Source organism: Pan troglodytes, chromosome 6 (assembly GCF_028858775.2).
Source record: "Pan troglodytes isolate AG18354 chromosome 6, NHGRI_mPanTro3-v2.0_pri, whole genome shotgun sequence".
Taxonomy (NCBI): Eukaryota; Metazoa; Chordata; class Mammalia; order Primates; family Hominidae; genus Pan; species Pan troglodytes.
In genome coordinates this window covers 73020931-73038598 of record NC_072404.2, presented here as the reverse complement: position 1 = coordinate 73038598, position 17668 = coordinate 73020931, and the positions used below count along the sequence as shown (strand labels likewise).

The window sequence follows — 17668 nt, the reverse complement described above, 5'->3', positions numbered from 1 at the left end:
TTAAATGACGAGTTGATGGGTGCCGCACACCAACATGGCATATGTATACATATGTAACTAACCTGCACATTGTGCACATGTACCCTAAAACTTAAAGTATAATAAAACAAACAAACAAAAATTGACACATTGTATATATGGGGCACAAGTTGATGTTTTGATACACATTTATGTTGAATATTAATCCAATCAGGATAGTTAGTATAGTTATCACATCATACATTTATCATTTCTTTGTCTTGAACTTTCAACAGCCTCTCTTAACAGCTATAATCATAGTCACCTTTATGTGCAGTTGAACACCAGAATTTATTTCTCTTAATTGTGACTTTGTATCTGTTGTCCAGTCTCTTCCCATTCTCTCCTACTCCCTCCCCTCCCCAGTGTCTGCTAACCACTGTTATACTCTCTGCCTCTATGATATCAATTTTTTTCTGAATACTTTAAGTTCTGGGATACATGTGCAGAACGTGCAGGTTTGTGACATAGGTATACATGTGCCATGGTAGTTTGCTGCACCCGTCTACCTATCATCTACGTTAGGTATTTCTCCTAATGCTGTCCCTCCCTGAGCCCCCCACCCTCTGACAGTCCCTGGTGTGTGATGTTTCCCTCCTTGTGTCCATGTGTTCACATTGTTCAACTCTCACTTATAAGTGAGAACATGTGGTATTTGGTTTTCTGTTCTTGTGTTAGTTTGCTGAGAATGATGGTTTCCAGCTTCATCCATGTCCCTGCACAGAACATGAACTCATCCTTTTTAATGGCTGCATGGTATTCCATGGTGTATATGTGCCACATTTTCTTTGTCCAGTCTATCATTGATGGGCCTTTGGGTTGGTTCCAAGTCTTTGCTGTTGTGAACAGTGCTGCAATAAACATACGTGTGCATGTGTTTTTATAGTAGAATGATTTATAATCCTTTGGGTATATACCCAGTAATGGGATTGCTGGGTCAAATGGTATTTCTGGTTCTAGATCCTTGAGGAATTGCCATGCTGTCTTCCACAATGGCTGAACTAATTTACACTCCCACCAACAGTGTGAAAGTGTTCCTATTTCTCCACATCCTCTCCAGCACCTGTGGTTTTCTGTCTTTTTAATGATTGCCATTCTAACTGGTGTGAGATGGTATCTCATTGTGGTTTTGATTTGCATTTCTCTAATGACCAGTGATGATGAGCTTTCTTTCATATGTTTGTCGGTCGCATAAATGTCTTCTTTTAAGAAGTGTCTGTTCATATCCTTCACCCACTTTTTGATGGGGTTTTGTTGTTTTTTTTTTTTGTAAATTTGTTTAAGTTCTTTTTAGATTCTGGATATTAGCTCTTTGTCAGATGGATAGATTGCAAAAACTTTCTCCCATTCTGTAGGTTGCCTGTTCACTCTGATGATAGTTTCTTATGCTGTGCAGAAGCTCTTTAGTTTAATTAGAACCTATTTCTCAATTTTGGCTTCGTTGCCATTGCTTTTGGTGTTTTAGTCATGAAGTCTTTGCCCATGCCTATGTCCTGAATGGTATTGCCTAGGTTTTCTTCTAGGGTTTTTATGGTTTTAGGTCTTATGTTTAAGTCTTAGATCATGCAGTATTTGTCTTTCCATGTCTGGCTTATTTCACTTTACATGATGTCCTCCAGGTTAATCGATGTGGCAAATTACAAGATTTTATTCTTTTTTTATTTTCTTTAAGTCAGGTTCTTGCTCTGTTGCCTAGGCTGGAGTGCGGTTCCACGATTGCACAGTCATAGCTCACAGCAACCTCAAACTCCTGGGGATTCCAGCCTGGACAACAGCGAAACTGTCCCTAAAAAAAATTAAAAACCAGATTGTTCTTCTTTTTTGATGTAGCCATTTATTGCTGTATACTTATCTCTTAGAACTGCTTTTGTTGCATACCATAGGTTTTGGTATATGTTTTAATTCTTGCTTGTGAAGCGTGTTTCTTCTAGGCAATGTATACTTAGATTTTGTGTTTTAATCTATTCAACCAATGTATACCTTTTTTTTTTTTCTTTCTTTGAGACAGGGTGTCTGTCTCTCTGTTGCCCAGGCTGTAGTGTACCTTTTAATTGAAGAACTTAATCCATTTATATTCAAGATTTTTTTCTACTTCTTCTTCTTCTTTTTTTTTTTTTTTTTTTTTTGTTGTTGTTGTTTCTTTGAGACAGGGTCTCACTCCATCACCTAGGCTGGAATGCACTGGTGTGATCTCAACTCACTGCAACCTTCACTTCCTGGGTTCAAGTGATTCTCGTGCCCCAACCTCCCCAGTACTGGGATTACAGGCATGTGCCACCATGCCCAACTGATTTTTTTGCATTTTTATTAGAGACGGGTTTTGCCATGTTGGCCATGCTGGTCTCAAACTCCTGGCCTCAAGTGATTCGCCTGCCTTGGCCTCCCAAGGTGCTGGGATTACAGGCATGAGCCACCGTGTCCAGCTATATTCAAGATTGTTATTGATAGATAAGGTCTTATTCCTGCCATTTTGTTAATTACTTTTTGGTGGTTTTGGAGATCCTTTGTTCTTGTCTTCCTTTCTTGTTGTTTACCTCTGATTTAGTGGTTTTCTGTGGGGCCAAGCTTTGTTTTCATTCTCTTTCTTGTTTGTGTATCTGCTGTAACTTTTTTCTACATAGACTATAGAGTCTTCAGTTAGGCTGGTGTGGTGGCTCTTGCCTATTATCCCAGCACTTTGGGAGGCTGAGGCAGGCAGATCGCTTGAGCTCATGAGTTTGAGACCAGCCTGGGCAACATAGTGAGACCTCGTTTCTACTAAATAAAGAAAAAAGAAATCAGCCGGGCATGGTGGCACACACCTGTAGTCTCAGCTACCCAGGAGGCTGAGGTGGGAGGACCACTTGAGCCTGGAAGATTGAGGCTGCAGTGAGCCATGATCAGGCCACTATGCTCTAGCGTGGGCATCAGAGTAAGACTGTCTCAAAGGGGGAAAAAAAAGTCTTGCAGTTACAATAGAATGTTTTAAGCTGATAGCAACTCAACTTTGGTTACATAAAAGGACCCTAGGTTTTTTCCCTCCCCCCTTCAATTTATATTTTTGTTGCCTTAATTTTCTTCTTCATCTGTTATGTGTTCCTTAGCTACTATTTGTAGCTGTTGTAGTTTTTGACCATTTTAAATTTAACCTTCATACTAGCAGATTGAATATTTTATATGACATATTGTATCACTGCGGTTTGATCTGTTTGATTTATGAGTTTACCTTTACTGGTGAGTTTTATACTTTTGTGTGTTGTTATGATAGTGATTATTGTCCTTTTGTTTCTAGTTGTATCATTCAATACCTTGAACATATTAATTCCATCCCATTCTCTCCTGGTCTACAAGGTTTCTACTGAGAAATCTATTGATAGTAATGGAGATTCTCTTGACAATTTTCTCTTGCAGCTTTGAAAGTCTTATTCTTTGACTTTCGATAGTTTGATTATAATGCACCTTGGAGAGGATCTTTTTGGGTTGAATGTAAATGCGAACCTTTGAACTTCCTGAATCTGGATGTCCGTATTTCTCCCACTACTTGGCAAGTTTTCAGCTATCATTTCATCAAATAGGTTTTCTGCGCCTTTCTCTATCTCTTCTCCATCAGGCAATCTTCAATGCAAGTATTTGTTTGCCTATTGATGTCCCATATGTTCCAAGGCTTTCTTTTATATTCTTATTTGGTTTTTTTTTTTCCCTCTTAATGGGTTATTTCAAAAGACCCGTCTTCAAGGTCAGAAATTCTTTCTTCTGCTTGATCCTAGTCTATTGTTGAAGCTCTCAATTGTATACTATTTTTATTTTTTTCATTGAATTCTTCAGTTCCAAGATTTCTGTTTGGTTCTTTTTTATGATATTGATTTCTGTTGAATTTCTCATTCGGATCATGAATTGTTTTCCTGATTTCATTTAATTGTTTGTCTGTATTCTCTTGTATCTCACTGAGTTTCTTTTAGATCACTATTTTGAATTCCTTTTCAGGCATTTTGTAAGTGTCCTTTTCTTTGGGGTCTGTCATTGGAGACTTTTTTCCTTTTTTTTTTTTTTTTTGAGATAGGGTCTTGCTCTGTCACCCAAGCTGAAGTGCAGTGGCATGATCTCAGCTCACTGCAACCTTCTCCTCCTGGGTTTAAGTGATCCTCCCACCTCAGCCTGCTGAGTAGCTAGGACTACAGGCGCATGCCACCACACCCGACTAATTTTTTTATATTTTGTAGAGACGGGTTTTGCCATGTTGCCCAGAATGGTCTTGAACTCCTGAGCTCATGCTATCTGGCTGTCTTGGCCTCCCAAAGTGCTGGGATTACAGATGTGAGCCACTGCCTCCAGCCAGGAGACTTAACCGTATTCCTTTGAGGGTGTCATGTTTCCTTGATTTTCGTTTATCGTGTGCAAGATACTGGATGTTGATATCTGTGCATTTAGTAGCGTAGTTGCTCTTTTCAATTTTATTGAGTAGCTAGTATATAGTAACAGTCTTTTTCTGTAGATGGTTTTAGGGTATTAGCTGGGTATGGTGTGTTGCCTTTGGTTCTGGGTGGACTCAATGGGTGGTGTAATAATCCTTGTCAGCTTCAGCTGTAATCTTCAGCTATAATCCTAGTCATTGATGTTTGCAATTGCCTCAGTTGCCTAGGCTGTGGGAGTTTGTGATGGCAATGCTATAGATGAGGGTACTGAGCTGATTTTTGGCCAAGACATGTACAGGCTAAAATGGCTGCCAGGCTGTCTATCTGGTTTTCCAGGGAGGCAGTAGTTACTGCTGTGGTGGCTGTCGTGCTGGGCTCAGGCCTTTGCTGCAGCGGCCTGCTGGGCAGCTCTGTGGCTACGTAGGGAGATGGGGCTACTGCCTGGTTGGCTGTTGCTTTGGGCTAGGCTCAAATGCTTTTGTGCAGTGGGGCTGGGCAGTTTGGCAGCAGTCTATGATAGGGGGCCAGGGCTACCACAGGACCAGGTGGACTGTGTGCTGTGGGACTGTGGGACTCTATTATCGCCTGTTTTAGGGGACAGGACCACTGAATTGCCAGCTATCAGGCAGGGCGTGGGCAGGTGGTTCTGTGATGGGTTGTGAGGAAGTAGGGCTGCCACAGGATTGGCTTTTTGGCTGAGTACTGGCGCATGCATACTTGGCAGCCCAGATGGTTGTATGGAACAGGGGTGTTGGGTAAAGCGCTGCCAGCTGTCTATTTGATGGCTTCCTTGCTGTGCAGGTCTGCCTGTTTTCTGGGTGGTTGGTAGCGCTGTGTGGGGTCTGATGCTGAAATCATCGTCACTCTGTTTGACCTAGACTCTATGTGGATGGGGTTATGGTGCTGCAGGCCATCGTGTGATCACGGTAGAATGATGACTGGTTCTCAGGGATGAAGAGAGTCAGTTGCTACTGGTCCCCAGGGCAGGATGCACACTAGTAGTGAGTCTAGCTTCAACTTGGTGCCATGCTACAGCAGCTTAGGACAAGGTGGGCTCCCACTCTGAGGCAATACAGCTGAATGATCTCTTGGCTACTCTCCAGACTGGATTTGTGGCCAGTGAGGACTTAAGGACTCTCCTTTATCAAGAATTGCTGGTGCCTGTGGCAGCAGTGGGGACCACTGATAGGTATCTCCAGCTTACTTTTTCCCTGTAAGAAGCTCCTCTGATTTTAAGCTGATTTTGGCAAGGGAGACAATGTGGCAGGTAGGAAGCCTCGCTCCCTTCCCTGTGGTGCTATCCTGAGGCTTCCATGTTCCACAGGGATTTTGCCCTTTCTCTGGTGCTCTGCAGCATATATCTACAGTCATTTTAGTTGAAATATAGTTATTTGTTATTTTGGTCTCTTTTTGTTGTGGGTGATGTGTGCCAGGTAACTCTGGTAAGCCATTTTTTTAAAACAAATCTGCATACAGACTGAGTATCCAAAAATGCCTGAGACCAGAAGTGTTTTGGATTTTGTTTTGTTTTGTTTTGTTTTGTTTTTGGATTTTGGAATATTTTATTTGTATTAGACTTACTTGTTGGGCATCCCAAATCTGAAATATGCTCCAAAATCCAAAATCTGAAGTGCTCCAGTGAACATTTCCTTTGAGCATCATGTTGGTACTCAAAAAGTTTTGGATTTTGGAGCATTTTGGATGTCAGATTTTTGGAATTGGGATGTTCAACCTGTATAATCTTTAGATCACCTGTTCAGCAAATCGACAAACACCGAGGACAGTTTCTGTCTTCAACGAAGTTGATAGTCAGGTAGCCAGGGATAGCTAATCAGTGAATAATAATACCTGGTACTGGTAGGAAAGAGCACCAACCACAACCACAGAAGCCGTCTTGGAGGAGCTGATCTCTGAACTGAGTTTTCAAGGATAAGTAACTAGGTAGCAATGCAGAGAAAGAGAAAATATGAGCAGGGATATAAAAGCAGTACATTATCATGCATAGCAATATACTAAGCTGCAATATCATACTAAACTACAAGCAGTTTAGTGCTTTCTAGTTGGGGGGTAATGTTCAATATAGGGGATCTGTAATGAGGTAAGTTGGAGAGGAAAACAGAAGCCAGGTTCTGCAACAACTTAGCTTTGTAGCCTCGAGTCTATCTTGCTTAAAAAGTGAATAGTTTCCAATCCCTTTGGCTTATAGCAGTATGAAAAATTTTCTGATATGTGTTATATCAGAAAATTCAAAACCATGTAAAAGAGGTTAGCTTTTACTTATTTATAACTGCCCTCTTTGTGGGGCAAAGAAACTTGAGGTCCCAGTAAGCAGATTCATGGGACTATTTAGAATACAGTCACTACTTTTATAAGCCTTAAGAAGTCATTGACCTTAAAAATTACAACATTTTCAGGCTGTTAGGTTATAGACTTTTATGCCTGTAAGTCTGCCCATGACTGGTCTTTCCCAGGGTAAATGCAGATATTCCTAGTTAGTGGCAGTTTTATGTCTGATGTACTTATCACCTAGTTGCATAGACTTATGTTATTTATACCAGTTGAGCAGTTTTTGCTCTTCAAGCAGGTGTGATAATTGTTAAATATCTTGTATCTAAATTTCACATACATTTAATAAGGCTCTCAAGTGAAATGGTTTTCTCAGTGTTAAGTAAGGTTTTCGTAGCATTAACTACCTAAATTTAGGTTGTTAAGTAGTGCTAGTAGTACAGTTGGAGAGATTCCATCTTAATCTAAACATGTTTGTCTTGGTTAAAGTATACCAGAATGTAGCTTTTTTTCTCATTGGTGAGGTGCACTTTATAATGAACTCATTATCTTTTTGGTCCAAATCTGTTTCTCTATGTTTTCGTAAGTGATACTATCATCTGCTAAGTCATGAACCAGAGGAATTTGGGAATAGTTTTTCTATGTCTTACATCCATTGAGTCACAACTCATATCAGTTCTTCCTTCTTGACATCCCCTAAATCCATCCCTTCTCCATTTCCACTGGTCCTGCAGTAATAGACATCTCACCATTTTTCAAGTGGATTACTATGCTATAGGACTCTGTGTTTGTGGACTTAAAATGGAAAGCTTCACCTATTCTTAGGTGACATTGAAAATTTATTTCAAGTAATGATATTTAATTTTGGGGGGCACAAATTTGCATAGTACTCCCTCTGTGCTGCTGTGTGGGTTGAGCGTGCAGCTGAGGGCACTGGAGGAGGGCACTGGGAATTATGGATGAAGCAACTTACTGTGAAGTCATGAAAACTTTTATTCTAGTAGAAAAAAGCCAACAGCTAATGCTGGTGGTAAAACTAGAGAGAGATTTAGGAGGTCTTAAGCGTTTATAGTTCTTATTTATAAAATTGTTGTTGGGATTTAAAAAATGGATGTTAGATATGACATTGACTCAGATCTATGTAACAAAAGAAAAAGTGGTTTTGAAACTACTTTAGTCAAAATAGTACAGCAGTTGTTTTTGTGGAATCATACGAAAGGTGTTAACTTGAGTAAGGACATTCCCCAGGAACATGTAATTTTCTATGAAAAATTTGATTAGAGAAAAGATCTGAGCCTGTATAAGCATTTCCACATTTATTAACTTAGGAATTAGAGAAGATCTCAGATAAATTTCTTAACGTCTAGGACCTGCTCCAACAGCCTCTGAAACTAGTCTTTTTGCTTTCATTTTGATTCCTTATGGTCCGTTAGTCATACTGTTGCAAGATGGGCTTTATGAAATATAAATCTATGTTCTCCCTTACTTAAAATGAGTAAGTTGCCTAATCTCAGCCTCAGTTGTCATCTAGAAAATGGGGATGAGAGGTATATGGGATTATTGGGAAGAATAAATTGGAAAAATATAAGTAAAATATTTTATACATTGTTAAGCTCATTAGATGTTTAACAGGGATTATGTAATAATTATTTATAAGGCAAACCCCTTACTATGGCAAATAAGGCTCTTTATTATCCTATCTGTACTGCCTCATTTTCAGGAGCCCTATCTTACGTTCCATTCGTAAAACCACTTAATATTTCCCACTTGGCATTTGCACTGTGATTTTCATTTCTCCAAGTATACCTCTCCCTGCCTGTACCTTAATACTGCTTGTTCTCTCCATTCCCATGGCATCATTCATAGATATGTATTACAGCATTTCATACCATATTGCAGTAAACTCTTTTCTTGTCAGTTTCCCTTACTAGTCTGTGAGATTGTTGAGTGTACAGCTGTTGTCTTTTTATTTTTGTATTCTTGTTCCTGGTAACTGTAGACATAGAATTGAATGGTTGCTAAATATTTGTTTAATTGAATGCATGAATGAATGAACAGATGAATGGAAAGAAGAATGAAAAGGAGTGGAGAGTAGTCGTTAAGGGAAAGGATTTTGGAGCCTGGATTTATCTCCTAGCTCTGGAATTTATTCTTTGTGACCGTCAATATGTTATTTAATCTTTTTGTGTCTTTTCTCCATATACAAAATGGGACTAATATAGTATTTACTTCTCAGGGTTATAGTGAGGATTTAAATGAGTTAATATACGTCTAAAGCCCTTAGAATAGTACATGACACATAGTGGCCGGGCGTGGTGGCTCACGCCTGTAATCCCAGCACTTTGGGAGGCCGAGGCAGGCAGATCACCTGAGGTCAGGAGTTTGAGACTAGCCTGCCCAACGTGGTGAAACCCTGTCTCTACTAAAAATACAAAAAATTAGCTGGGCATGGTGGCGGGCACCTGTAATCCAGCTACGCAGGAGGCTGAGGCAGGAGAATTGCTTGAACCTGGGTGGCGGAGGTTGCAATGAGCTGAGATCATGCCACTGCACTCCAGCCTGGGTGACAAGAGCAAAACTCCATCTCAGGGAAGAAAAAAAAAAAAAAAAAAAAAGCACAGTAGGTGACACATAGTAAGCTCTATTTAGGTGTTAGCTGCTGCTAATATTTTTATTTTCCTGCTGATTCAGAACCCATAGCATCTTTACTGTCATGAATAATATTATCTTTATGCACTTAAATTGGCTATAGACTGAATTTTAAGATAATGTTCAAATCATAAAAGTTGTTTTATATGCTCTGGATTTTTCTTTTTATAGGGCTCTATGGAGCAAGTCAGTTCTCATTTCTTGGAGCAGACCCTTGATAAGAAGCTGATGTCAGATCTGAGGGTACTTTTTATTCTTTGTTGTTTAAACTGGGTTTCTGTAACCAATGTAGGGGGGCAGTATTGTGAATTGTGTTGATTTAACTTAGCAGCATTTGTTAAATTAATGTATGATAACTGTATTACATTTTAATTTAAAATCTTAGTAAATTGAAGCAAATAACAAGTGACTTCATTAAATTTCGTATTATTGTAATGAAATACTTTGCACAGGTTATGGTTTACAAAAAAGAGGCAAGATTAATTTTCTAAGCCAGGTGCAGTGGCTCACACCTGTAATCCCAGCACTTTGGGAGGCTGAGGCAGGTAGATCACTTGCGGCCGGGAGTTTGAGACCAGTCGGGCCAACATGATGAACCCCGTCTCAACTAAAAAACAAAAATTAGCTAGGTGTGGTGGCATGTGCCTGTAGTCCCAGCTACTTGGGTGACTGAGGCAGAGAATCACTTGAACCCTGGAGACCAGAGGTTGCAGTGAGCCGAGATCGCACCACTGCACTCCAGCCTAGGCAACAGAGTGGGACTCTGTCTCAAGAAACAAAACCCAAAAAACAACAACAAAAAACCCCCAGAAAACCCCAAAAGATTAATTTTCTATTTGTTAGGAACTACAAAGGCCCATTCTCATTTTGTGAGATGGTATGACATTTTAGGACTCCTTTTCAGCAGCAGTTACCATGAAAGACTGAGTAAAGCCTTTCTCCAAACAGTAACAAAATACCCCGCACCCCACGCCATTTTTTCTTCTTTTTTTTTTGAAACTGGGTCTCACTCTGTTGCCCAGGCTGGAATGCAGTGGCACAATCATTACTCAATGCAACTTTGATCTCCTGGGCTCAAGCATTCCTCCCACCTCACCCTCCTGAGTAGCTGGGACTACAGGCATACCTCACCATGCCCAGCTAATTTTTTTTATCTTTAATAGAGATGAGGTCTTGCTCTGTTCCTCATGTTGGTCTTGAACTCCTGAGCCCAGGTAGTCTTCTTGCCTCTGCCTCCCAAAGTGCTGGGATTACAGATGTGAGCCATTGTGCCCGGCCCCAAATGCCTCTTATGAAATGCCCTTAAGCTTTGATTGTGATGGTTCACTAACGTGGTTTGCAGAAGCAAATTTGAGTCTGAGAAAATAATATGTACATTCATTGTTAGTACCTCAATTTTGAAATTATAAAAGTGATATTATAGAGTTGTAGAATTTTTGATAAGGGAAAGGAAAACAATTTACCCATATGCCTGCTACCCTAATATAATGACTTTGATCATTTTGGTATATGTCTCTCAGCTCTTTTTCTGGTGCATAGTTTTTTTGTTTGTTTGTTTGTTTGTTTTGTTTTGTTTTGCTTGAGACAGGGTCTCGCTCTGTCGCCCAGGCTGGAGTGCAGTGGTGCGATCTTGGTTCACTGCAACCTCTGCCGCCCAGGCTGGAGTGCAGTGGTGCGATCTTGGTTCACTGCAACCTCTGCCTCCCAGGCTCAAGTGATCCTCTCACGTCGGCCTCCTGAGTAGCTGGGACTACAGGTGTGTACCACCACACCCGGCTAATTTTTTGTAGTTTTTTAGAGGTGGGGTTTCATGAGAGGCTGATGTATAAAGCAGAGTGCCAGGTCATTCATTTGTGATGAGAACTGTCATCACAACTGTCAAGTGGACTGGATAGACTAACCGGTATATTCCACCTTAGGCAATCTCTGTGTAAAGTGAGTTTACTAGATTATTTAGTGACTGTACTGTAGCTGAAATAGAACGCAATGTTGCCAAATAGAAAAATACTTTTACTGAGACTGAAGATAATTTTTTTTTTTTGAGGCGGAGTCTCACTCTGTCGCCAGGCTGGAGTGCAGTGGCATGATCTCGGCTCACTGCAACCTCCACCTCCTGAGTAGCTGGGACTACAGGCACGTGCCACCACGCCCAGCTAATTTTTGTACTTATAGTAAAGATGGAGTTTCAACATGTTGGCCAGGATGGTCTCAATCTCCTGACCTCATGATCAGCCTGCCTTGGCCTCCCAAAGTGCTGGGATTACAGGTGTGAGCCACCTGCTCCCTGCCCGATAATTGTTTTCTTAGAGTCAATGTATTGTCTACCCAAGATGGTTTTTGGAGGGGCACTGCCATTATTTGCCTCTCTGGCTCTCTCTTTTCCTATGTTGCTGCCACAGCAAACATAACCAACTTTCTTAACACATTCTTCAGCTATCTTTATCCTCTTTAATTAGGTACTTTCAGCTATTATAGACCAGCAAGGCTTTGGTTTCATTTTAAGTTGAATTTGCGTTTCTCTTGTATGAACTACTGATAATTTTTACAAACGTAACTCTCAAAGAGCAGTTTTATTTTCTGCCTTCCCATGTTCTCAGGGTTCATCTTAGTGTTCCTTCATGAACCTTCTACAATTGGTAATTGTTGTTGTCCTCTGCAGAGGAAACGTACTGCACATGAGCGTGCCAAGGAACTTTACAGTTCAGGGGAGTTTTCCAGTGGCAGAAAGTGGGGAGATGATGCTCTCAAGGAAGAAGTAGATACCGGGGCTGTGTACTTGATTGAGTCACGAGCTTGTGGAGCTTTTTTTCATGGGTTGGAAGATGAGATGTATGGTAAGTATGACTGTATAATAGCAATAGCACTCTTTAAGTGACTGCTGTGTGTCAGGCATTGTACTGGGTGATACACATGTATCGTTTCATTTAGTCCTCACAGTAACTCTGGGAAGTACTTACTATGCTTTTTATTTTACACACAGAAGAGACTGAGGCCCTAGTAGTATGAGACAATGGTAAAGAGCAAGAGATTTGGGTTCAGTCAATCTATATTTAAATTCCAGCATTTTTATAAAACAGGGATAATAATAACTATCTTTCTGAGTTGTGAGAATTAAATGAGGTTCTGTATACATAAAGCACTTGGCATAATACATGTGCCTATTTATAATAAGCACTTAATAATTGGTAATTAAAATTGATATTAATAAAAATAATAACTTGATATTACTTACCCAGCTAGTAAGAGACAGAGCAAGATTTAAACCTAGGTATGTCTGACTGCCAAACCTTTATATGACTGATGAATATTTTATTTCACCTTCATTTTTGAAAGATATTTTTGGGCCAGGCGTGGTGGCTCACACCTGTAATCCCAGCACTTTGGGAGGCTGAGGCTGGAGGATCACTTGAGGCCAGGAGTTCAAGACCAGCCTGGTTAACATGGTGAAACCCTGGATCTACTAAAAATACAAAAAATAGCTGGTATGGTGGCATGCACCTGTAATCTCAACTGCTAGAGAGGCTCAGACACAAGAATCACTTGAACTCAGGAGGCAGAGGTTGCAGTGAGCTGAGATCGTGCCACAGCACTCCAGCCTGGGCAAGCAACAGAGCAAAACTCTGTCTCAAAAAATAAATAAATAAATAAATATAGAAAGATATTTTTGTGGGAATCCAATTCTAGATTAATAAGTTTTTTTTCCCAAGAGACTTTTTTGTTTTTTGAGACAGGGTCTCACTGTGTCACCCAGGCTAGAGTGTAGTGGTGTGATCACAGCTCACTGAAGCCTTGACTTCCTGGACCCAAGCAATCCTCCCACCTCAGCCTCTCGAGTAGCTGGGACCAGAAGCACATGTCACCATGCCCGGCTAATTTTTTAATTTTTTGCAGAGACAGGGCCTCCCTATATTGTCCAAGCCAGTCTTGAGCTCCTGGACTCAAGTGATCCTTTTGCCTTGGCCTCCTAAAGTGTTGAGATTGCGGGCGTGAGCCACTGTGCGTGGCCTCTACCAGTCTTTTAATGATATTGCTCCATAGTTTTCTGTTGAGAAATCTGCTGTCGTTTTTATCTTCCTCTGTATATAATGTGTCTTTTTATCTCAAGCTGCTTTTAAGATTTCTCTTTATCACTGGTTTTAAACAATTTGATTATGATATGCCTAGGTATGGTATAGTTCATGTCATGTTTCTTTTGTTTGGAGTTTGTTGAGCTTCTTGAATCAAATAGTTTTCATCACAGTTGGAAATTTTTTTTTTGCTATTATTTCTTTCTCTCTCTTTTTTTTTCGGGGGGTGTGGCGGGGACAGAGTTTTGCCCAGGCTGAAGTGCAGTGGTGTGATCTTGGCTCACTGCAATCTCTGCATCCTGAGTTCAGGCAATTCTCATGCTTCAGCCTCCCCAGTAGTTGGGACTGCAGGTGCCCGCCACCACTCTCGGCTAATTTCTGTATTTTAGTAGAGACGGGGTTTTGCCATGTTGCCGAGGCTGGTCTCAAACCCCTGAGCTCAACTTATCTGCGCGCTTCAGCCTCCCAAAGTGCTGGGATTACAGGTGTGAGCCACCATACCCAGCCACTATTATTTTTTTAAATTTCTCTGACTCTACAGGCCCTTTGGCGACTTTCATTACACATGCATTAGGATACTGACATTGTTTTACAGCTCACTGATGCTCTATTATTCCTTCCTTCCTTCCTTCCTTTCTTTCTCCAGTTTTTATTTTCTCTTTGTGTTTGATTTTAGATAGTATCTATTGCTTTGTCTTTGAGTGTTGCAAGATATAATCTGATGTTAATCCCACCCAGTATATTTTTCATCTCAGACATGTAGTTTCTGTCTCTAGAAGTTTGATTAGAATTTGGGTTTTTTCCACCCTGGACCACATAAGGAGACCCTATCTCTACAAAAAATTTAAAATTAGCCAGACATGGTTGTGCATTGCCTTTAGTCCCAGCTACTTGGGAGGCTGAGGCAGGAGGATTGCTTGAGCCCAGGAGTTAGAGGTTGCAGGGAGCCATGATCACACGAGTGCACTCCAGTCTGGGTGACAGAGCAAGACCCTGTCTCAAAAAAAAAGAAGAAAGAGTTTGGGTCTTTTTAGTATCTACCATGTCTTTCTTAACATACTTAATCTTTCCTCTAGCTTTGTCAACAGATAATATGTTTATAATTGTCTTACTATCCTTGTTTACTAGGACTATTATTTCTGTGATTCCTAGGTTGGTTTTGATTGATTTTTTTTTCCTCCAGTATTATATATTCATCCTGTGTATATTCCATCCTGTGTCTTTTCATGTCTGATAATTTTTAATTGGATGCCAGACATTATAGATTTCACTTTATTGGATACTGAACATTATTTTATTCCTATAAATATTTTTGAGCTTTGTTCTGGGATCCATTTTTTCAGGTCTTATACTTTGTTAGGCAGGATTAGAGTAGCATTTAGCCTACAGCTTACTTTTCTCCACTAGTGAAGCAAAAAACTCTTCTTTTTCACTACTTGAAGCACAAAACCTCTTCTTTGCTTTTTTCTCTCTTTCTTTCTTTCTTTTTTTTTTTTTTTGAGACAGGATCTTGCTCTGTTGCCCAGGCTGGAGTGCCAAGGTACAGTCACGGCTCGCTGCAGCCTTGACCTCCTAGGCTCAAACAACCTTCCCACCTCAGCCTCCTAAGTAACTAGGACCACAGGTGGACACCACCACACCTGGCTGATTTTTGTATTTTTTGTAGAGATGGGTTTTGCCATGTTGCCCAGGCCAGGCTTGAAGTCCTGGCCTCAAGCAATCCGGCCACCTCGGCCTCCCAGAGTTTTAGGATGACAGACATAAGCCACCACACCTGGCTGCAAAATTCTTCTAAGTTAACTGTGGTTTTATAGGCCCTGTGTGACCTCTGGAGATTGTTTCCTCTCATTGTTTTCAGTGGTTCTTTTCCAGGCCTCAGATGGTCTCTGTCGCACAGATCAGAATTCAGCTGAAGACTCGAGGCGACCATCTGCAGATCTCCCAAGCTCTCTGTCTCTCTGTGTAGTTCTCTCCTTTCCAGAAATTTGCTCTATGAACTCTAGCCACATTGGACTTCCCAAACTCCTAGCTCAATCTTCTCAACTCAGGGAGAGAAGACCTAGTGCCTGGAGTCTCTCTAAACGGAATTGTAATCATTGAGATCACCTCATTTATTTCCCATCTCTCAGGGATTGCAGTCCTTTATTGCCAGATGCCCAGTGTCTGGAATGCTGTTGTTTCATATATTTTGTCTCTGTCTCATCCTTGGAGGATAAAGCTGGTCCTCATTACTCCATCTTGTAATAGACATCCTATAAAGCCCATGTGATTTCCATATGCTATCTGTCTCACGTACATCTCCGAATTTCAGTGCTTTGAGATGATTGACTCCAGCCTCTTCATTATCAGCAAGGGTAACAGACCTGGTGAGGTAATGTTGATTGTCCACATTTTACAGTAAATTTGTGCCAGAGACCTGTGCCAGGTCTTAAAAATGCCTATACAATCATACCTCAGGATAGAACTGCTTCTTAGAAGGGCAAGAATATTATTTTTGAAAGAAAGTTTTTCATCAGTAGATGTAAGAATTGGGTTAGCCTATCATTTGTTCTAAAATGTTCCATATGTATAGAAAGTAAATCTACCTCTGCTTTTTGGTTCTCTATGAACTTAAAATATGAATTACAATTTAAATAATATTGGATAATAAGGAAGTCCAGTTATTAAAACCTATTTTACTCTAAAATGAGTAACTGAAACCTATTTTGTTTCTATTAGCATTTTTGCTTTGTTTCGTTTCTACAACTGAATTTCATCACTTTTAACATTTATATGATTTAGTTATACAGTTTTCAGTTTGCCATTAAGATTTTTTAAATACTTTTTTTATACTTTTAAGTTCTGGGGTACATGTGCAGAACGTGCAGGTTTGTTACATAGGTATACACGTGCCATGGTGGTTTGCTGCACCCGTCAACCCGTCATCTACGTTAGGTATTTCTCCTAATGCTACCCCTCCCCCAGCCCCCCACCCCCTAACAGGCCCCAGTGTGTGATGCCCCCCCACCTGCAGTGTCCATGTGTTCTCATTGTTCACCTCCCACTTATGAGTGAGAACATGCGGTGTTTGGTCTTCTGTTCTTGTGCTAGTTTGCTGAGAATGATGGTTTCCAGCTTCATCCATGTCCTTGCAAATAACATGAACTCATCCTTTTTTATGGCTGCGTGGTATTCCATGGTGTATATGTGCCACATTTTCTTTATCCAGTCTATCATTGATGGGCCTTTGGGTTGGTTCCAAGTCTTTACTATTGTGAATAGTGCTGCAATAAACATATGTGTGCATGTGTTTTTATAGTAGAATGATTTATAAGGCTTTGGGTATATGCCCAGTAATGGGATTGCTGGGTCAAATGGTATTTCTGGTTCTAGATCCTTGAGGAATCACTACACTGTCTTCCACAATGGCTGAACTAATTTACACTCCCACCAACAGTGTAAAAGTGTTCCTGTTTCTCCACATCTTCTCCAGCATCTGTTGTTTCCTGACTTTTTAATGATCGCCATTCTAACTGGTGTGAGATGGGATCTCATTGTGGTTTTGATTTGCATTTCTCTAATGACCAGTGATGATGAGCTTTTTTTAATATGTTTGTTGGTTGCATAAATGTCTTCTTTTGAGAAGTGTCTGTTCGTATCCTTTGCCCACTTTTTGATGGGGTCATGGTTTTTTTCTTTTTTGTGTGTGTGAATTTAAGTTCCTTGTAGATTCTGGATATTAGCTCTTTGTCAGATGGATAGGTTACAAAAATTTTCTCCCATTGTGTAGGTTGCCTGTTCACTCTGATGATAGTTTCTTTTGCTGTGCAGAAGCTCTTTAGTTTAATTAGATCCCAGTTGTCAATTTTGGCTTCGTTGCCGTTGCTTTTGGTGTTTTAGTCATGAAGTCTTTGCCAATGCCTGTGTCCTGAATGGTATTGCCTAGATTTTCTTCTAGGGTTTTTATGGTTTTAGGTCTTACATTTAAGCCTTTAATCCATCTTGAGTTAATTTTTGTATGAAGTATAAGGAAGGGATCCAGTTTCAGTTTTCTGCATATGGCTAGCCAGTTTTCCTAACACCATTTATTAAATAGAGAATCCTTTCCCTGTTGGTTGTTTTTGTCAGGTTTGTCAAAGATCAGATGGTTGTAGATGTGTGGTGTTATTTCTGAGGGCTCTGTTCTGTTCCATTGGTCTATATATCTGTTTTGGTACCAGTACTATGCTGTTTTGGTTACTGTAGCCTTGTAGTATAGTTTGAAGTCAGGTAGCGTGA

At 40.4% G+C, this 17668-nt stretch overlaps 1 protein-coding gene across 1 annotated transcript in view; it reads left to right on the top strand.

The window, feature by feature from the left end:
• The window catches only part of LOC129135489 (integrator complex subunit 4-like protein 2), a 49576-nt gene that overhangs the window by 16854 nt on the left and 15054 nt on the right, over positions 1-17668 (top strand). Inside the window, 2 exon segments of the mRNA XM_054655632.2 lie at positions 9516-9587; positions 12004-12178. Coding sequence (XP_054511607.2) covers positions 9516-9587; positions 12004-12178 — 247 coding nt within the window.